We start from the raw sequence: 22726 nt of genomic DNA on the forward strand, positions 1-22726 counted from the left end.
AAACTGGAGTGAATTTGGGCCTGAAGTTAGGCTCCATTAAGGTTCAGATTTCGGCCCTATCCATTTTCTTTCAAAAGGATTTGGGTTCTCTTCCAGAAGTCCAGACTTTCGTGAAAGGGGTGCTGCATATCCAGCCTCCTTTTGTGCCTCCAGTGGCACCATGGGACCTTAACGTGGTGTTCCGGTTTCTTAAGTCTCACTGGTTCGAACCTCTTCAAACCGTTGAATTGAAGTATCTCACTTGGAAGGTGGTCATGTTATTGGCCTTGGCGCGGCGAGTGTCGGAGTTGGCGGCTTTGTCTCACAAAAGCCCTTATCTGATTTTCCATGTGGATAGAGCAGAGTTGCGGACTCGTCCTCAATTTTTGCCTAAGGTGGTTTCTTCTTTTCATATGAACCAACCTATTGTGGTGCCTGTGGCTACAAGGGACGTGGAGGATTCAGAGTCCCTGGATGTGGTCAGGGCATTGAAAATTTATGTGGCCAGAACGGCTCGGGTTAGGAAAACAGAGGCCCTGTTTATCCTGTATGCAGCCAACAAAGTTGGCGCTCCTGCTTCTAAGCAGACTATTGCTCGCTGGATCTGTAACACGATTCAGCAGGCTCATTCTACGGCTGGATTGCCGTTACCGCATTCGGTAAAGGCCCATTCCACTAGGAAGGTGGGCTTTTCTTGGGCGGCTGCCCGAGGCGTCTCGGCATTACAACTTTGCCGAGCGGCGACTTGGTCAGGTTCAAACACTTTTGCGAAATTCTACAAGTTTGATACCTTGGCTGAGGAGGACCTCATGTTTGCTCATTCGGTGCTGCAGAGTCATCCGCACTCTCCCGCCCGTTTTGGAGCTTTGGTATAATCCCCATGGTCCTTACGGAGTCCCCAGCATCCTCTAGGACGTAAGAGAAAATAAGATTTGAAACCTACCGGTAAATCTTTTTCTCCTAGTTCGTAGAGGATGCTGGGCGCCCGTCCCAGTGCGGACAACATACTGCAAGACTTGTATATAGTTGTTGCTTACATAAGGGTTATGTTTCAGTTTGGATCAGTCTTGGACTGATACTGTTTTGTTTCATACTGTTGACTGGTTCGTATATCCCAGGTTACACGGTGTGAATGGTGTGGCTGGTATGAATCTTGCCCTTGGATTTCCAAAATCCTTTCCTCGTACTGTTCATCTCCTCTGGGCACAGTTTCTCTAACTGAGGTCTGGAGGAGGGGCACACCCATACCTAAAGTTCTTTTTTAATGCCCATGTCTCCTGCGGAGCCCGTCTATTCCCCATGGTCCATACGGAGTGCCCAGCATCCTCTACGGACTAGGAGAAAAAGAAAGATTTACCGGTAGGTTTCAAATCTTATTTTTCAACTTCATGTCAGGGTCCCAGACCACAGATAATTTATATTTTGGACAATACACCACTCTGAGGTCAGCTCAACGGAGAAATTGTGATTTCCCTGACATCTCCCTGTTATCAGTATTTATAACCTCTGGTCTGGTCATTGCTTTCATCCCAAACTATATGGTGTGTAGATCTCCCCCAGCCTAGATGCATGAAGGTCAAATGCAGGACATCGCCTGTCAGCCATTTTGTCACTTCTAACACACACACACATACACAGTTACTTGAAAACATTATTGGTGATTATTTCTGCAGGTAATCACCACACCGTAGATCACATATAATTTGTGATCCTCCTTTCTGCGTTTAAACATGACATGTACTACTTTAACTTACTACCGACATTAAGAGTAATGTGCAGCCCTTTTAAAGGTTACAGGGCCGCCAGATTTGGTCCTCAAACTGTATCAGGTTATCTATCGCTGCCTTAAACAAAGGCTAGACTACCCTTCACCTAGGTGCACCCTCCTCCCTAAACATAGAATGTGATAGCAGATAAGAACCACTTGGCCCATTTAGTCTGCCCTAAATACTTGTACACACTTACACACTAGGGTTATTTTTTGTCGTAAGCCAATTACCCTGCCAGTATATTTTTGGATTGTGGGAGGAAACCGCTGTAGCCTGTGGAAACCCACACATGCAGGGATAATATTAGGGCTGTGGTGGGAATTGAACCCATGACATCAGTGCTGTGAGGCAGTAATGCTAACCATTACACCATCCGCACTGCCCAAAGCTCAGCACACTTACTGGTGTCGCCAAATCTTGCAGGGGGGGGGGGAAGGTGTGAACAAATTGTGCTACTATATTTGACAGGTGACATTTTATTACCTATGCTCCACCACACACAGAGAAAGCAGCTTATTTAGTAGCATTCCATTCTAATAGACACATTATTATATATTTTTTTAAACAAGTTTTATTGTAAGAGAGCAAAGTACTTACGAAGACAGAACAATGGCTACAGCATCATTGAGGACACTTTCCCCAAACAAGAGAGCATACAAGTCCACATCTGCACGCAGGTCATTGAATATTGCCAGGACTGTCACTTAGAAAAAGCACAATAAAATGAACACTTAGCTTGCAGTTAAACAACCACCACAGATACTGTATATAGAAGAATCAAAAACAAAGCTGTAAGCAATTTTACTAACTATGCATAGTGTAGATGGTATACGTTTAAGTTGCAGGCTGTTGGGATCCCAGTGTTCAGGATACAGATGCCGGAATCCTGACAGTTGGGAATGCTGGCAGCCGGAATACCAGCCAAACAGGACTATTCCCACTCGTGGGTGTCCACGACACCCACAGAGTGAGAATAGAGACGACTGTGAGCACAGCAAGCACGCAAAGGGACTCCTTGCCTTCAACACGCTGCCGCTATTACACATTGAATATATGCATGCCGCATATCATTTTAATTAGCAGAAGCTGCTTGTGCGTTCTATTGCATTACATTGCAACTAAGATGCAATTTCGCTGCAAAATACACACACACACAAAAAAAAAAAAAAAAAAAGATACTCGGCACTACTGAGTACTGCCACGTCATGTCGTGACATGAAGGGCTGTTAAGCATGACGGCAGCCAGGATCTAAGAGGACACATCTGTAGATAGAGTTCCTTAAGAGTAGACAAACTCTTTTGGGGATCCATACAGAGCTTACTATGCTTTAGTTTCTAAGCAGGATTGCGGTACTTGAATATTTCGATGTCCTGAAAAAACTTTTTTTCTGGGACATAGGAATTGGTTTACATGCAAGATCATGTAATATGCTAAACAATGTGTTAAATTGTAAACAGTTTTGGTTGATCAGCATTGCCTTTCCTCCAACAGGAAACCATCCTTTTGGTTATAATTTTGCAGACAGCTCATACATACATTCTATGAGCTCAATACCCTGCAGTAGATATACATGTAAAAATCCTAATGACATATAGGGCAGCAACTGCCATGTTCTTTCAATATAGTTTCTGCTTGGACACAATACATGTAGAGACTGACAGTCTAACACACTTTGGGAAGGTATCCAATTAGGCTGCAATTTTTACCCAATATTTATGTAAGCTATCCAATTAGTACAGCCCTTAAAAATTTTTAATTTGGTCACGAAAACACACAGGTTCAGTGAAACCTGTGTGTTTTCACAGCCGCGGCAGGTGGAAAATTAGGATTTTGGTTACCTACAGGTAAATCCTTTTCTCGTAGTCCGTAGAGATGCTGGGGTCCACATTAGTACCATAGGGTATAGACGGGTCCACCAGGAGCCATTGGTACTTTAAGAGTTTGAGAGTGTGGGCTGGCTCCTCCCTCTATGCACCTCCTACCAGACAGTCTAGAAACTGTGCCCGAGGAGACGGACATCTTTGAGAGAAGGATTTAAAACAGATAGTGGAGAGATTCATACCAGCTCACACATACAAGGCACATCAAGCTAATTTAGCTTGAGAACTTGGCAACCGCTGAAACAGTACTTACCAAGTAACAATGCAGTACTTAACTAAAAACAAAGTTGTACTGAACCAGCTAACAACTGCAGGAAAACGAAGCGCTGGGCGGGCGCCCAGCATCCTCTACGGACTACGAGAAAAGGATTTACCGGCAGGTAACCAAAATCCTATTTTCTCTTACGTCCTAGGAGGATGCTGGGATCCACATTAGTACCATGGGGATGTACCAAAGCTCCCAAAACGGGAGGGAGAGCGCAGAGGCTCCTGCAGAACTGATCGACTGAACTTCAGATCATCAGAGGCCAAAGTATTGAACGCCGAGACACCCCGGGCAGCCGCCCAGGAAGACCCCACCTTACGAGTAGAGTGGGCCTTGACAGTCGTAGGACACAGCAATCCTGCCGTAGAATATGCATGCTGGATAGTGAACCTGATCCAGCGAGAGATCGTCTGCTTAGAAGCAGGACACCCAATTTTCTTGGGCTCATACAGGACAAACAGAGTCCGATTTTCTGTGACGAGCAGTTCTCTTCACATAGATTTTCAGAGCCCTTACAACATCCAAGGACTTTGATGAAACTGAGAAGTCAGTAGCCACTGGCACCACGATACGTTGGTTGATATGAAAATGCAGACACAACCTTCGGAAGAAACTGCTGACGTGTCCGGAGCTCAGCTCTATCTTCGTGGAAGATCAAGTATGGGCTTTTACAGTACAAAGCCCCCAACTCAGACACGTCTAGCAGAAGCTAAGACCAACAACGTGACAGCCTTCCATGTAAGAAATTTGACCTCAACCTCCTGTAGAGGCTCAAACCAGTCAGATTGGAGTAACTGCAACACCACGAGGTTGGATGTGCAGAACTCCCTTCAAAAAGGTCTGAACCTCAGGGAGGGCAGCCAATTGTTTCTGGAAGAAAATGGATAGGGCCGAAATCTAGACCTTCACAGATCCCAACCTCAGGCCCATATCCACACCGGCTTGTAGAAGAGGAGAAAGTCTCAGTTGAAACTCCACTGCAGGAAATTTCTTGGACTCACAGCAAGATACATTTTTTTCCAAATTCGATGGTAATGTTTAGACGTTACCCATTTCCTAGCCTGTATCAGGGTAGGAATAACCTTGTTCTGAATGCCCTTTCGAGTTAGTATCAGGTGTTCAACCTCCAGGCCGTCAGACGTAGCCGCGGTAAGTCTTGATAGGCGAACAGCCCCTGCTGCAGCAGGTCCTCCCGAAGAGGAAGAGGCCTCGGCTCTTCTTGTAGTAGATCCAGAAAATCAGCGTACCAAGCCCTTCTTGGCCAACCTGGAGCAATGAGGATCGCTTGATCCCTTGTTCTCCTTATGAGCTTTAGAACTCTTGGGATGAGTGGAAGAGGAGGAAACACGTACACTGACTGGAACACCCACGAAGTCACTAGGGCGTCCACCACCACTGCTTGCGGGTCCCTCAACCTGGAACAATATCGCCAAAACTTTGAGACAAGAGGCCATCATGTCTATTTGGGGTACACCCCAAGGATCTGTTACCTCCTTGAACACCTCCGGATGGAGACCCCACTACCCTGGATGGAGATAGTGTCTGCTGAGGAAGTCCGCTTCCCAGTTGTCTACTCCCAGAATGAAGATTGCCGACAGCGCCAACGCGTGTTTTTCTGCCCAGAGGATGATTCTGGTTACCTCTGACATTACAGCTCTGCTCTTCGTTCCGCCCTGTCGGTTTATGTAAGCCACTGTCGTTACATTGTCCGACTGCACTTGAATGGCCCGATTTCTCAGAAGATGGGCAGCTTCGAGAAGACCGTTGTAGACGGCTCTTAGTTACAGAATGTTTATCGGCAGGCCGGTTTCCAAACTTGACCACCTTCCTTGGAAGGTTTCCCCTTGAGTGACCGCTCCCCAGCCCCGGAGACTTGCATCCGTGGTTAGAAGGATCCAGTCATGAATCCCGAACCTGCGGCCCTCCAGAAGGTGAGGTAATTGCAGTCACCAGAGGAGTGAAATCCTGGCCTTTGACGACAGACGTAATCTCTGGTGCATGTGTAGATGGGATCCAGACCACCTGTCCTGGAGATCCAGTTGGAAGGACAGAGCGTGAAACCTCCCGTACTGCAGAGCCTCGTAAGAGGCCACCATCTTTACCAAAAGGCGAATGCACTGATGAACCGACACCCGGGTTGGCTTCAGAACACCCCGATCCATCGTTTGAAGGACTAACGCTTTTTCCTCTGGAAGAAACACCCTCTGCACTTCTGTGTCGAGGATCATTCCCAGAAAGGACAACCTCTTGGTTGGTTCCAAATGTGATTTTGGAAGATTCAGGATCCAACCATGTTCCCTGAGAAGCTGGGTCGTGAGAGCTATGGACCGTAACCGCTTTTCCTTGGATGATGCTTTTATCAACAGATTGTCCAGATACGGAATTATGTTCACCCCCCGTCTGCGGAGGAGAATCATAATTTACGCCATCACCTTGGTGAATACCCTTGGTGCTGTGGAGAGGCCGAATGGTAGGGCCTGGAACTGAAAATGACAGTCCAACAGTGTGAATCGAAGATAAGCTTGATGCGGCAGCCAAATCGGATATCAGGAATTCCCCCTCCTCCAGACCTGATATCACTGCCCTTAGAGACTCCATTTTGAACTTTAACTCCATCAGAAAGGGGTTTAGGGATTTTAAGTTCAGAATGGGCCTGACCGAACCATCTGGTTTCAGTACCACGAAAAAGGTTTGAATAGTAACCTTTGTTTTGCATATGAGGTGGTACTGGCACAATGACCTGTGCCTCCACCAACTTCTGGACGGCTTCTTGCAGGACAGTCCTGTCAGCCAGCAGAGCTGGCAAGCCTGATTTGAAAAATCGGTGGAGGAGGGAGATTTTGAAATTCCAGCCTGTACCCCTGGGACACAATATCTTGCACCCAGGGGTCCAGGCCGGATGACACCCAGACGTGACTGAAATGCCCGAGTCTCTCTCCCACCGGCCCCACCTACGGGGCGTGCAGTCCACAGTCTGCAGAGGACTTTGGTGCACCTGAAGCAGGTTTCTGTTCCCGAGAACCTGCAGCCGTAGGTTTCTTGGACTTGGCCCGACCTCCCCAAAAGGTGGTGTTGGACGGCTTGGCCTTTCTGGGCTTGGTAGACCGAAAGGGCTGTGACGTAGCTGAAGAAAAGCGTTTCTTTGGAACAGGTGTCGCTGAGGGAAGAAAAGGTGACTTAGCAGCCGTAGCGATCCACACATCTAACGCTTCCCCAAAGAGAGCCTGACCTGTGTAGGGTAGGGTCTCCACACCTCTCCTGGATTCCACATCGGCAGACCACTGGCGCAACCACAGTCCTCGACGAGCTGATACAGACATGGAAGAAATTCCTGCAGCCATGGAACCCAGGTCTTTCATGGATTCTACCAGAAATCCTGCTGAATCCTGAATGTTACGTAAAAACAATTCAACATTACATTTATCCATAGCATCCACGTTTTCAAGTAACGTGCCTGACCACTTTACTATAGCTTTGGCAATCCAAGCACTGACAATAGTGGGACGTAGTACTGCCCCAGAAGCAGTGTACATGGATTTGAGCGTATTATCAATTTTACGATCAGCCAGCTCTTTCAAGGCGGTAGATCCTGGAACAGGTAAAACCACCTTTTTCGAGAGTCTGATACGGACGCGTCAACAATAGGCGGGTTTTCCCATTTTTTCCTATCCTCTACCGGGAAAGGAAATGCCACCAGAACCCCTTTTTTTTTTTTAGGTATCTGGAATTTTGTATCCGGGTTATCCCAAGCCTTTTCAAAAATAGCATTTAATTCCTTTGACGCAGGGAAGGTTAGCGAGGCTTTCTTATTTTCAGTAAAGTAAGCCTCCTCGTCCTGCTCAGGTGTTGTATCAGCAATATTCAACACATCTCTAATAGCCTCTATCATCAACTGCACCCCTTTAGCAAGCGATGCTGTCCCCCGCTACACATCCCCGTCACTGTCTGCAGTGTCAGAACCGGTATCCGTATCATCCTACATGATCTGCACAAGAGCACGTTTATGTGAATATACAGCAGGGAGCCCTGAGGTACCAGAACTGGGCCAGACTGCCATAGAGTTCTGTAAAGCCCGAGTTGCAGATGAATTTTGTGCAACCCTATTTGAAATCTGAGAAAGCATAGATTTGATAGAGGATAATCACTCAGGATCCCTTGCTGATATCTGTGCTAAACCAGTGCAATCCTGATTACATGGAATAGGATCATCCTGAGAGGACATATCCTCTGCAGCATATGACAGAGTCCCTGGACATAGCTTAATGGAGACCACAGACACTCCACACACACACACACACACACACACACACACACACACACACACACACACACTGGCAAGAGAGACACAGAGATTGGAGCCAACCCACACAGTCGTAGGGCTCCCCTAGCTGTGACCGGCTCCTCCAGGCACATTTTCTAAACGAAGTCTGTTAGGAGGAGCATAAAGGGAGGAGCCAGCCAACACACTCAAACTCTTAAAGTGCCAATGGCTCCTGGTGGACCAGTCTATACCCCATGGTACTAATGTGGACCCCAGCATCCTCCAGGACATAAGAGGGGGGGGGGGGAAGATTCCACGATAAGCAGCGAGTCGCCTGTTGGGGCTAATTGGATAGACTACAGCGATACAATTACCCGTGGTAAATGGCTACGGGTAATTTGATTTCTCCATCTTTTATAAATCACTAAATACAGTTTACACACATACATACGATAATACAGTTTATGAGATCACTGCATAAAACTGTATAAAATTTTGTAGACAGGTGCCTGGTATCTGTCATATATGAATAAATACACCAAACACTATTTGAGATCTTAATACTCCAACTCCTAACCCTAAAAGGGTAGACTGGATGGGCCATATGGTTATTAACTGCTGTAAAATTTAATGAGCCGATTCAACTGTTACACCCACTCACGCTGGGCATCAATGCTAATGGTCATCTATAGGAGCTATTCAATTGTTGCTCCAATCTGACGCCTTTTACCATTCTATGTGGCTGAAAGCTCTGGGTTTAGCCGTACAAAGCAGTTAAACATGTCTAAAGTTGCCGTTTGGGCCCTAAAAGTCCAGGTTTGGGAGATTTGGGTGCCCAAACTACGGAAATTTAAACACATTTTTCTCTCGAAAAATCGGGAGTCTGAGAAACAAAAACAAAAAAAGAAGAAGTGTGTAATGGGCGTCTATCGAAACAATTTAATAGCTCCAGTAGACGCCCATTCCTTTAGATGGCCAGCAAGTGACGCACACCACAATTGAATAAGCCCCTAGGTTTGTATGTTTCTATGAGTATTTCAAATTATTAGTGCACTTAAAATTTCTTCAACTGGGTGTGCTGGCACTTCCCCTCTATGCCCCACCACCACACACACAGGCAGTTATAGGTAAAACAGTGCCCGAAGGAGAAAAGACATACTCGAGAGAAGGATCAGTAGCAACAAAAACCAGTGATCAGATTTAAACACCAGCACACCAACAACACGAACAAGACCAGCAACGGCTGGCAAAAAAACAGTAGCAGCTGAACAGATAAGACCAGCAGCAGCTGGCAACCAAACAGCAACAGCTGATCAGGGAACCACCAATAGACAACCTGCAGAAAAGTCACCGTACTGAGGTGGGCGCCAAATATTCCTTATGGACTACGAGAAAAGGATTTACCGGTAGGTATTAAAATCCTATTTTCCCTAGCATCTATAAGGGATATTGGGGACACATCAGTACAATAGGGATGTCCCAAAGCTTCCAGAATGGGTGGGAAAGTGCGAAGGCTGCTGCAGTACCGCCCACCCAAACTGGGTATCTTCTTTGGCCAGGGTATAAAAACCGTAGAACTTCACACAAAAAAAAAAAAAAAGTGTTTCTCCTTGACCAGGTAGCAGCTCGGCACAGTTGCAGGGCCGAGACTCCACGGGCAGCCACCCAGGTAGACCCCACTGATCTTGTAGAGTGGGCCTTCAGAGATTGTGGAACAAGGCAAGGCTGCCAACATATAGGCTTATTGGATAGTGAGCCAAAGCCAACAAGCAATGAACTGCTTGGAAGCAGGGCAACCTTTTCTTTTCCTACGCATCATACAGCACGAACAAGGGATCAATCTTTCTGATTGGAGCCATTCTCTTGAGATAGATCTTTAAAAGCTCTCACAGCATCCAATGCTTCCGAAGGAGCAGAAATGCCAGGACTGGACAGAATTACAATAGGTTGATTCAACCGGAATGCAGAGACATTTGCCAGGAACTGCTGCCGAGTCCTGAGCTCTGCTCTGTCCTCAAAAAAGACAAAATATGGACTTTTACACGACAAGGCACCTAATTCTGAGACACGTCTAGCAGAAGGCAGGGCCAGTAACATCACCATCTTCCACGTGAGGTACTGGTCTTCTACAGTCAGAGGTTTGACCCAGGAAGACTGTAGAAAATTCAACACCACATTCAAATCCCAAGGTGCAGTGGGCGGCACAAACAGAGGTTGTATGTGAAGTCCCCCTTGCAAGAAGGTCTGAACTTCTGGCAACACTGCCAATTTCTTCTGGAAGAAAATTGAAAGGGCTGAAATCTGGACCTTAATTGAACCCAGACGTAAGCCCTTATCTACACCAGCCTGCAGGAAACTGATGTAACGTCCCAAGTGGAACTCCGCAGGCAGATACAAGCGTTCCTCGCACCAAGAGACTTATCTTCTCCAGGTATGAGGATAGTGTTTTGACGTCACAGGTTTCCTGGCCTGAACCATGGTAGCAATGACCTTCTTGGAAAGGCCCTTGTGAGCTAGGATGTTCCGCTCAACCTCCATGCCGTCAAACGAAGACGCAGTAAGTCCGGGTAGATGAACTGTCCCTGCTGAAGAAGATCCCTTCAGAGAGGCATAGGCCAATACTGACACGCCCAGAAGATCCGCATACCAAGTTCTCCGGGGCCAATCAAGGGCAATCAGGATTGCCTGAACCCCCTGGTGTCTGAACCTCTTTAGTACACATAGGATCAACTGAATTGGAGGAAACAGGTAGACCAGCCGATACGGCCAGGGTGACGTTCGTACATCCACTGCGCTCACCTGAGGGTTCCTGGTTCACGAGCAATAGTAGCAAGCCTTCTTGTTGAGGTGAGGCACCATCATGTTGATTTGTGGGCAACCCCACCGGTCGATGAGCTGTTGGAACACCTGAAGGTGTAGTCCCCACTCCCCTGGGAAGAGATCGTGATGTCTCAGAAAGTCCGCTTCCCAGCTGTCCAATCCCAGAATGAAGATTGCGGACAGTGCTCTTGCATTTCTTTCTGCCTAGAGAAGTATTTTTGACACCTCTAGCTTGCAGGCCCTGCTTTTTGTTCCTCCTTGTTGATTGATGTATGCCAGTGCCATGGCGTTGTCCAACTGAACCTGGATCACCTGATCCCTGAGTATGGGAGAGGCCTGAATCAGAGCATTGTAGATTGCCCGAAGTTCCAGAATGCTGATCAGAAGTAGGACTTCTTGGGCAGACCACCTGCCCTGGAACTGAGCCCCTTGGGTGACAGCACCCCATCCTCTCAGACTCGCATCTGTTGTAAGGAGGCTCCAATCCTGAATCCCAAAGCTTCAGCCTTCCAGTAGGTTGGACGACTGCAGCCACCACTGGAGTGAAATCCTGTTCCAAGGCTACAGTTGAATCATCCGGCGCATCTGAAGATGTGAACCGGACCACTTAGGACAACCAACTGAAATGTTCTGGTGTGGAATCTTCCATGCTGGATTGCCTCGTACGAGGCCACCATCTTCCCCAACAATCGCATGCAAAGATGGATGGATATTCGAGCAGGTTGGAGAACCATGCAGACCATTTCCTGGAGTGTTCTCGCTTTTTCCTCTGGGAGGAAAACTTTTTGCGCCACACAGTATACAGTAGCATTCCCAGGAACAGGAGCCGCTGAGACGGCTCCAGTTGGGACTTCTGTAACTTGAGGATCCACCCATGGTGTGACAGAAGCTGGATAGTGCGATCTATATGGAGCAATAGAAGCTCCCTGGATTCTGCCTTTATCAGGAGATCGTCCAAGTAAGGGACAATTTTGACCCCCCCCTGGACTCGGAGCTGGAACATCATTTCGCAATCACCTTCGTGAACACCCGCGGGGCCGTAGACAGGCCGAAGGGTAACGCCTGGAACTGGTAGTGATTGTTCAGCAGGGCAAACCCTTAGATAAGCCTGATGAGGAGGCCAAATCGGGATATGAAGATAGGCGTCCTTGATATCTAGGGAAACCAGTAATTCACGTTCCACCAGGCCTGTAATCACTGCTCGTAAAGATTCCATTTTGAACTTGAAAACCTTAAGGTAATGGTTCAAGGACTTCACATTCAAAATGGGCCTTACTGACCAGTCTGGTTTTGGCACTATGGACAGATTGGAGTAGTAACCTTGTCCTTGTTGTTGCAGTGACACTGGAACAATGACTCGTGACTAAGCCAACTTTTTGATGGCCAGTAGCAGCGTAACACGCATATCCACCAAAGCTGGTAAGCTTGATTTGAAAAATCATTGGTGAGGAGCACCGTCGAACTCCAGCTTCTATCCGTGAGAGATGAGATTTCTTACCCAAGCATCCTGGCAGGAACTGTCCCAGATGTGGCTGAAGCGACGCAACCGAGCTCCCACCTAGAGATTACCTCGGGGTGGGCATGCACAGTCATGCTGAGGCTTTAGTGGAAGCTGAACTGGTGTTCTGTTCCTGAGAACCGGCAATGGCTGTTTTCTTAGGCTTACCTCTAGCCGCATTGGAGGCACCTCTGGCCATAAGACGAAATCTGGAGGACCAAAAGGACCAAGTAGACGGCCCCGGGTTGGTCCTAGCTGGCGGGGCTCCAGAGGGGAGAAATCTGGATTTCCCAGCAGTAACTTTAGAGATCCACATATCCAATTCACCCCCGAAGAGCCATTCCCCTGACAAGGGAAGAGACTCCACATTGTGCTTGGATTCTGTGTCCGCAACCCACTGACGCAACCACAAGGCCCTGCGCGCAGACACTGCCATAGCAGTGGTCCTAGTATTAATATTGCCAATCTCTTTGAGAGAATCACACAGCACACGAGCAGTGTCCTGGATGTGTTTTACGAGAGTCACCGTAGTAACCAGGGAACTATTCCCTGAGAGGCCCTCCAAATTGTGAGTGGCCCATGTATGAATGGCATGCGTCATCCTGCAACATGCTATGACTGGTCTTTGAGACATACCTGCAGCTGTGTAAATAAACTTCAATGTGGTCTCTATTTTGCTATCCCCAGGGTCCTTTATGGTAAAAGAACCCGGAGCAGGGAGTACCGCCTTCTTAGAAAGGCGAGCGACTGATACGTCCACAGCTGGGGGTACTTCCCAGAATTTCCTGCCTTCAGGAGCAAACGGGAAAGTGTGCAAAAACCGTTTTGACCCTTGGTATTTTTTATCTGTAATTTTCCAGGCTAACTTAAATAGGTCCTCTAATTCTGTAGAATCAGGGAAAGTGACACTCCGTTTGTTTTGTGCGAGAGAAAAACGACTGCTGAGTTGCAGCATCCTCTAGAGGGAGTTTTAACACATCCCATATAGCCAGAATGAGGGGTTCAATACCCTGTGTAGAAGCGGGATCTCCACCAATGGGGTCCACTTCCTCCCCATCCTCTTGTATTTCTTCCTCAGAATCTGATAGTAAGGCAGGTAATCCACGTTTTTGGGGACCTGTAGATATGGGGTGGTGGGGGGTATCCGCCCTAGCTGCCAGATCTGCAACAGCCTGTTGTAATTGTTGAGTTTTATAGGCATTTGCAGTGAGCTGAGATGACATATCAGACATAAAAGTTTTGACTGCACCAGCCAGGAATGCTCTGGACCCTCCCCCACAGCCTCCTCAGTGATTTGTGAGGACTGACTACATTGCTCACATGAAATGGAGTCAGAGGATAGAGGAGACAATCTGGTGCTACACACTCTGCACAACTTGTGTTTTACCATGATTGGAGTAACAACACAAACGTATACATACACACAGACAAGTGTAAAACAAGGCTGCCCCTACTGTATGTGAGGGGGAATTAGAGAGAAGGCACCAGCAGACAAAGCTACCCAGCCCCAGTGAGGCTGTTAGCTGATTTTACTCAGTGAAACACTGTAAATAGTATGTTATACATAAATATATATTCCCCCTGGGACATAGACTGTGCACAATAGCAGCTCTCCCCCTGAGATACACCCTGTACCAAGGGGGACATTCCGACCCGTTCGCACGCTGCAATTTTTCGCAGCCGTGCGAACGGATCACAACTGCGCATGTGGCAATGCGCAGGCGCGTCGTTGCACGGCGACGGACGTTGCCAGGCAGTGACAACAGCGAGGGAAGCCATCGCAGCGGAGCCCGCAAGAAGACTGACAGCAGGGAGGCGGATCTGGGTGTCAACTGACAGTTTTCTGGTAGTGGTGAGGGAAACGCATGCGTGTCGAGGTGTTTGCAGGGCGGGTGTCGGACGTCAATTCCGGGACCCGACAGGCTGAAGATATTGCAGTGGCTAAGTACAGAGCTACTCAGAAACTACACAAAACTTTTTGCCCCGCTGCCCTGCACATGCGATAGCATTTCTAAGCTACAATACACTCCCCCATAGGCGGCATTCATCTGCTCACATGGCCTGCAAGAAGTTGCAGTGTGCAATCAACTCGGAATGAACCCCAAGTTTCCAGCGTGTTCCTGCTTATCTGGAGGAGCTGTGCACGCCTGCTGCTGCTGTGCAGACGAAGGCGCCAAAATGCAGGAAGTTCCGCCTCCCGCAATCGCACCAAAGCTCCAGAATTATTTATGCTGTCAATGTCTCCCAAATGTGTACAAACACCACATAAATGAAAGTTTTTCACTAACCGCTGTCAGTGTACACAGGGGGCTATAGCGGGTCCCCGCCAGGAGGGCCCCGTATGCCTCCCCTGCTTGTCAGCCGCACCTGGAACCGGGGGACACCCCTAGCTGGCTCCCGGGTCTGTACTCACCACTGTCGTCACCTTCAGACAATGTTAGGGGTGTGCGGCGGGCTGCGATTGCGACAGCCAAGGCGCAGTGCCTGGCTGAACAAACAACCTCTCAGGACCAAGCGGGGAAGCGGCTCGGACACCTTGCAAGGCCGGTGGCCGCTTTTTCCCCTTAACTCCCACGGTGCAGGTATGCTGTTGCCCAAACAGCATACCGAAAAAAATAAGATTTTACTCACCGGTAAATCTATTTCTCGTAGTCCGTAGTGGATGCTGGGAACTCCGTAAGGACCATGGGGAATAGCGGCTCCGCAGGAGACTGGGCACAACTAAAGAAAGCTTTAGGACTACCTGGTGTGCACTGGCTCCTCCATCTATAACCCTCCTCCAGACCTCAGTTAGGATACTGTGCCCGGAAGAGCTGACACAATAAGGAAAGGATTTGGAATCCCAGGTAAGACTCATACCAGCCACACCAATCACACCGTATAACTCGTGATATTATACCCAGTTAACAGTATGAAATATATCTGAGCCTCACTAACAGATGGCTCAACAATAACCCTTTAGTTAGGCAATAACTATATACAAGTATTGCAGACAATCCGCACTTGGGACGGGCGCCCAGCATCCACTACGGACTACGAGAAATAGATTTACCGGTGAGTAAAATCTTATTTTCTCTGACGTCCTAGTGGATGCTGGGAACTCCGTAAGGACCATGGGGATTATACCAAAGCTCCCAAACGGGCGGTAGAGTGCGGATGACTCTGCAGCACAGAATGAGCAAACTCAAGGTCCTCCTCAGCCAGGGTATCAAACTTGTAGACTCTTGCAAAAGTGTTTGAACTCGACAAAGTAACAGCTCGGCAAAGTTGTAAAGCTGTTACAGCAGCCGCCCAAGAAGAGCCCACTTTCCTCGTGGAATGGGCTTTTACAGATTCAGGGTGCGGCAGTCCAGCCGCAGAATGTGCAAGTTGAATCGTGCTACAGATCCAGCGAGCAATAGTCTGCTTAGAAGCAGGAGCACCCAGCTTGTTGGGTGCATACAGGATAAATAGCGAGTCAGTTTTCCTGACTCCAGCCGTCCTGGAAACATATTTTCAGGGCCCTGACTACGTCCAGTAACTTGGAGTCCTCCAAGTCCCACGTAGCCGCAGGCACCACAATAGGTTGGTTCACATGAAAAGCTGATACCACCTTAGGAAGGAATTGGGAACGAGTCCTCAATTCCGCCCTATCCATATGAAAATCAGATAAGGGCTTTTGCATGACAAAACCGCCAATTCTGATACACGCCTGGCCGACGCCAAGGCCAACCGCATGACCACTTTCCACGTGAGGTATTTTAGCTCTACGGATTTAAGTGGCTCAACCCAATGCGACTTCAGGAAATCCAACACCACGTTGAGATCCCACGGTGCCACTAGAGGCACAAACCGGGGCTGAATATGCAGCACTCCCTTAACAAAAGTCTGAACTTCAGGCAGTGAAGCCAGTTCTTTTTGGAAGAAAAAGTACAGAGCCGAAATCTGGACCTTAACGTAACCCAATTTTAAGCCCGTAGTCACTCCTGACTGTAGGAAGTGCAGAAATCGACCCAGTTGAAATTCCTCCGTTGGGGCCTTCCTGGCCTCACACCAAGCAACATATTTTTGCCATATGCGGTGATAATATTTTGCGATCACATCTTTCCTAGCCTTAATCAGCGTAGGAATGATTTCCTCCGGAATGCCTTTTTCCTTTAGGATCCGGTGTTCAACCGCCATGCCGTCAAACACAGCCGTGGTAAGTCTTGGAATAGGCAGGGCCCCTGCTGCAGCAGGTCCTGTCTGAGCGGCAGGCTCTTCTTGGCCAATCCGGAACCACGAGTATTGTTCTTACTCCTCTCCTTCTTAGTATTCTCAATACCTTGGGTATGAGAGGCAAAGGAAGGAACACATACACCGACTGGTACACCCACGGTGTTACCAGAGCGTCCACAGCTATCGGTGTTACCAGAGCGTCCACAGCTATCGCCTGAGGGTCCCTTGACCTGGCGCAATATCTTTTTGTTGAGGCGGGACGCCATCATGTCCACCTGTGGCCTTTCCCAATGGTGTACAATCATTTTGAAGACTTCTGGATGAAGTCCCCACTCTCCCGGGTTGAGGTCGTGCCTGCTGAGAAAGTCTGCTTCCCAGTTGTCCACTCCCGGAATGAACACTGCTGACAGTGCTAACACATGATTTTCCGCCCATCGGAAAATCCTTGTGGCTTCTGCCATCGCCATCCTGCTTCTTGTGCCGCCCTACTGGTTTACATGGGCGACTGCCGTGATGTTGTCTGACTGGATCAGCACCGGCTGGTGTTGAAGCAGGGGTCTAGCCTGACTTAGGGCATTGTGAATGGCCCTTAGTCCCAGAATATTTATGTGTAGGGAAGTCTCCTGACTTGACCATAGTCCTTGGAAGTTTCTTCCCTGTGTGACTGCCCCCCAGCCTCGAAGGCTGGCATCTGTTGTCACCAGGACCCAGTCCTGTATGCCGAATCTGCGGCCCTCTAGAAGATGAGCACTCTGCAGCCACCACAACAGCGACACCCTGGCCCTTGGAGACAGGGTTATCAGCCGATGCATCTGAAGATGCGACCCGGACCACTTGTCCAACAGATCCCCCTGGAAGATCCTTGCATGGAACCTACCGAATGGAATTTCTTCGTAAGAAGCTACCATCTTTCCCAGGACTCGCGTGCATTGATGCACAGACACCTGTATTTGTATTAGGAGGTCTCTGACTAGAGATGACAACTCCTTGGCCTTCTCCTCCGGGAGAAACCCTTTTTCCTGTTCTGTGTCCAGAACCATACCGAGGAACAGTAGACGCGTCGTAGGAACCAGCTGCGACTTTGGACTATTCAGAATCCAGCCGTGCTGTTGTAGCACTTCCCGAGATAGTGCTACACCGACGAACAACTGCTCCCTGGACCTCGCCTTTATAAGGAAATGGTCCAAGTACGGGATAATTATAACTCCCTTTTTTCGAAGGAGTATCATCATTTCGGCCATTACCTTGGTAAATACCTTCGGTGCCGGGGACAGACCAACGGCAACGTCTGGAATTGGTAATGACAGTCCTGTACCACAATTTTGAGGTACTCCTGGTGAGGAGGGTAAATAGGGACATGCAGGTAAGCATCCTTGATGTCCAGCGATACCATGTAATCCCCTTCGTCCAGGCTTGCAATAACCGTCCTGAGCGATTCCATTTTGAACTTGAACCTTCGTATATAAGTGTTCAAGGATTTCAATTTTAGAATGGGTCTCACCGAACCGTCTGGTTTCGGTACCACAAACATTGTGGAATAGTAACCCCGGCCTTGTTGAAGGAGGGGTACCGTGATTATCACCTGCTGGAAGTACAGCTTGTGAATTGCCGCCAGTACTACCTCTTCTCGAGGGCAGCAGGCAAGGCTGATTTGAGGTAACGGCGAGGGGGAGTCGCCCCGAAACTCCAGCTTGTATCCCTGTGATACTACTTGCAGAACCCAGGGTTCCACCTGTGAGCGAGCCCACTCGTCGCTGAAGTTCCCGAGACGCGCCCCCACCGCACCTGGCTTCACCTGTGGAGCCCCAGCGTCATGCGGTGGACTCAGAGGAAGCGGGGGAAGATTTTTGATCCTGGGAACTGGCTGTCTGGTGCAGCTTTTTCCCTCTTCCCTTGTCTCTGTGCAGAAAGGAAGCGCCTTTAACCCGCTTGCTTTTCTGAAGCCGAAAGGACTGTACCTTATAATACGGTGCTTTCTTAGGCTGTGAGGAAACTTGAGGTAAATTTTTTCCTTCCCAGCTGTTGCTGTGGATACGAGGTCCCAGAGACCATCCCCAAACAATTCCTCACCCTTATAAGGCAGAATCTTCATGTGCCTTCTAAAGTCAGCATCGCCTGTCCACTGCCGGGTCCCTAATACCCTCCTGGCAGAATGGACATTGCATTAATTCTGGATGCCAGCCGGCAAATATCCCTCTGTGCATCCCTCATATATAAGACGACATCTTTAATATGCTCTATGGTTAGCAAATAGTATCCCTGTCCTGACAGGGTAATAGACCACGCTGCAGCAGCACTATCCATGCTGAGGCAATTGCAGGTCTCAGTATAGTACCTGAGTGTGTATATACAGACTTCAGGATAGCCTCCTGCTTTTTATCAGCAGGCTCCTTCAAAGTGGCCGTATTCTAAGACGGCAGTGCCACCTTTTTTGACAAACGTGTGAGCGCCTTATCCACCCTAGGGGATATCTCCCAACGTGACCTATCCTCTGGCGGGAAAGGGTACGCCATCAGTAACTTTTTAGAAATTACCAGTTTCTTATCGGGGGAACCCACGCTTCTTCACACACTTCATTCACTCATCTGATGGGGGAACAAAACACTGTCTGCTTTTTCTCCCCAAACATAAAACCCCTTTTTTGTGGTACCTGGGTTAATGTCAGAAATGTGTAACACATTTTTCATTGTCGAGATCATGCAACGGATGTTCCTAGTGGATTGTGTATATGTCTCAACCTCGTCGACACTGGAGTCAGACTCCGTGTCGACATCTGTGTCTGCCATCTGAGGTAGCGGGCGTTTTTGAGCCCCTGATGGCCTTTGAGACGCCTGGGCAGGCGCGGGCTGAGAAGCCGGCTGTCCCACAGCTGTTACGTCATACAGCCTTTTATGTAAGGAGTTGACACTGTCGGTTAATACCTTCCACCTATCCATCCACTCTGGTGTTGGCCCCACAGGGGGCGACATCACATTTATCGGCATCTGCTCCACCTCCACATAAGCCTCCTCATCAACCATGTCGACAGAGCCGTACCGACACACCGCACACACACAGGGAATGCTCTGACTGAGGACAGGACCCCACAAAGTCCTTTGGGGAGACAGAGAGAATATGCCAGCACACACCAGAGCGCTATATAATGCAGGGATTCACACTACCCACAGTGATTTTTCCCTTATAGCTGCTATAATACACAGATTTGCGCCTAAATTTAGTGCCCCCCCTCTCTTTTTAACCCTTTGAGCTTGAAAACTACAGGGGAGAGCCTGGGGAGCTGTCTTCCAGCTGCACTGTGAAGAGAAAATGGCGCCAGTGTGCTGAGGGAGATAGCCCCTCCCCTTTTTTGGCGGACTTTCTCCCGCTTTTTTATGGATCCTGGCAGGGGTATTTTTCACATATATAGCCTCTGGGACTATATATTGTGATTATTTTGCCAGCCAAGGTGTTAATATTGCTGCTCAGGGCGCCCCCCCCCCCAGCGCCCTGCACCCATCAGTGACCGGAGTGTGAGGTGTGCATGAGGAGCAATGGCGCACAGCTGCAGTGCTGTGCGCTACCTTGTTGAAGACCGAAGTCTTCTGCCGCCCATTTTCAGGACCATCTTCATGCTTCTGGCTCTGTAAGGGGGACGGCGGCGCGGCGCCGGGACCGGACGATCGAGGTCGGGCCCTGTGTTCGATCCCTCTGAAGCTAATGGTGTCCAGTAGCCTAAGAAGCCCAAGCTAGCTGCAAGCAGGTAGGTTCGCTTCTTCTCCCCTTAGTCCCTCGTAGCAGTGAGTCTGTTGCCAGCAGATCTCACTGAAAATAAAAAACCTAAAATATACTTTATTTTCTAGGAGCTCAGGAGAGCCCCTAGTGTGCATCCAGCTCAGCCGGGCACAAGATTCTAACTGAGGTCTGGAGGAGGGTCATAGAGGGAGGAGCCAGTGCACACCAGGTAGTCCTAAAGCTTTCTTTAGTTGTGCCCAGTCTCCTGCGGAGCCGCTATTCCCCATGGTCCTTACGGAGTTCCCAGCATCCACTAGGACGTCAGAGAAAATAAAGATTGAAAAGAAACTGAAGAAAACTCTCTGGAGCTGCAGAGATGCGCATTCTCTCCTGAGGGCACTTTTTTCTAAACTGCCTGTAGGGGAAGGGGGGGAGGGGGGAATAGGAAGGGCATAGAGGGGAGGAGCCAGCACACCCATTTGAAGAAATTTAAAGTGCAATGGCTCCTTTGGACCCCCGTCTATAACCATCGTACCAATGGATGCTGGGGAAATTTAGCATGATTACTACCAATATATTTCTAGACTCAATCGTCTCTGAAAAGAAGGTCAATGATAATTCTTGGGTTTCTTTTGAGCAGGAGACTCTTCTTCCCTCCTATTTTTTTTATCCATTCCCTTTTAATATGTACCTAATAAAAAAAGTTGAATTTTTTATGAAAACATAGGTAAAGAGTTCCTCCAAAAAGATGATTTTGCTCTCTTGCAAAAATAACCCTGTGTAGAACAGTATCTTTAAACCCTGGGAAGCACCACCAACTTTTTCGCATTGATAAGGGATTACTACACAACATTACATAACATGGTGTAAATACAATTTGACACTTCAAAAATTCTTTAGCCTGGTACAGAACAAGCAATTACCTTCATTTCTCCATTGTGTTGTATTAGTCAGCAATATAAGCACTGACTATATACTACATTATACAAAAATTACCTGGATCTGTGGCAGAGATGATGGCTCCAAAAAAGAGACAGTCTGTATAGTAAAATTTGCCACTTAGTTGACCAACAAGCTTCATTAATTGCACCACTCCGTACATGAGATTTCTGTAACAAAAACACATGCTATGGGCTCATGCTTCTCCACAATAAGCTGCAAGCAGAAAATGGTTGCATCACAAGACACATGTATATAGCTTTTAATAAAATGACCAAAGTTCCTAACGTATATATGGCTCCGGACAATTTGTTACCTAGTTATGTGGCTTGGTGAGCAAGGTGCTGGAAAAGTAACAAGGGGAATAATAGACTGTTACCCAAAAACACAGTATCCAACCATCCGCTAGAATGTAATATACTGAGAATGTATTTGTTATAGTAACAGTAGAACAATGCAGTGTGTGCACGAAATAGCAGATGATTTCTCCCCTGTGAAAGAGAATGGACATCCATGAAACACATGGGAAGTGTCTGCACAATCCGTTCAGGGCTTCCAATCAGCAGCCACCAGGCCACTAGGATGCATGTTTTGAAATCTACAGTACAGTCTGCATGTTATTTTAACAATGGTGGATAATTTACCTAGCGACACACTGGCACGCTATTTTTTTTAAAATGGTGTATAATTCTAATATGGAATACTCTTTGGTGCGACAAAAATAAATTTTTCTTTCCCTTTTGTTTTGTTTTTTTAAACATTTTAATGAAACTGAGAAAAGTTTTTTAAAAGAATGTTCTTTGTGTAAAGTGCTTCTGAAATTATACTTTACATTCAGATTAAATGCAATAATTACACAGAACTTGTTTAATGGACCACAATTTCCTTATACTATCACGTATTAGTAAATGCGAGGCTATAGAGTTGTGTTTCCATTCTAGATTATATTGCTTTACAATTACACTTAATTTTATAGGATTCTTTGAGGTTTACACCTAATCATATTTTACTAGGATATTTATATAGTTATTCAGCTATACAACTGGCACAGTAAGTTAGCACTGTAGTAAATGTATACTGTGCAAATGAAAACACAATTAGCACGTGTATCCGAAGTAATGCTGTTTAAACAGCTTCCACGGCTTAGCTGTAAAATAATTATACATACATACATCTATATATCTATCTTTTGAACCCCAAACATTTCACAACAAACCATCACAGGTTTCAAACCGACTTCACAACTGAGCCATCAGGTTCCGTGCAACTCTCCACCAGTTTTTGCTGAAAAGGAGTCTTAAGCAGGGTACACACAATGCGATATTTTAAACAGTATCGCTCATTTTCACCTTTTTGAATGATACAGTTTGTAATTTCGGCGAGTGTATACGCACTATATTGTTAAC

At 47.6% G+C, this 22726-nt stretch overlaps 1 protein-coding gene across 3 annotated transcripts in view; it reads right to left on the reverse strand.

Annotated features, from left to right (window-relative positions):
* Nucleotides 1-22726, reverse strand: part of SLC9A7 (solute carrier family 9 member A7) — a 291022-nt gene that overhangs the window by 108432 nt on the left and 159864 nt on the right. For all 3 annotated transcript variants that reach the window (XM_063953067.1, XM_063953066.1, XM_063953068.1), the window contains exons 5-6: nt 21378-21490; nt 2346-2451 (exon numbers count right to left, since the gene is read on the reverse strand). In XM_063953067.1, coding sequence (XP_063809137.1) covers nt 2346-2451; nt 21378-21490 — 219 coding nt within the window. The remainder of the gene's footprint in view (nt 1-2345; nt 2452-21377; nt 21491-22726) is intronic.

Source organism: Pseudophryne corroboree, chromosome 2, assembly GCF_028390025.1.
Source record: "Pseudophryne corroboree isolate aPseCor3 chromosome 2, aPseCor3.hap2, whole genome shotgun sequence".
In the NCBI taxonomy this organism is placed as follows: Eukaryota; Metazoa; Chordata; class Amphibia; order Anura; family Myobatrachidae; genus Pseudophryne; species Pseudophryne corroboree.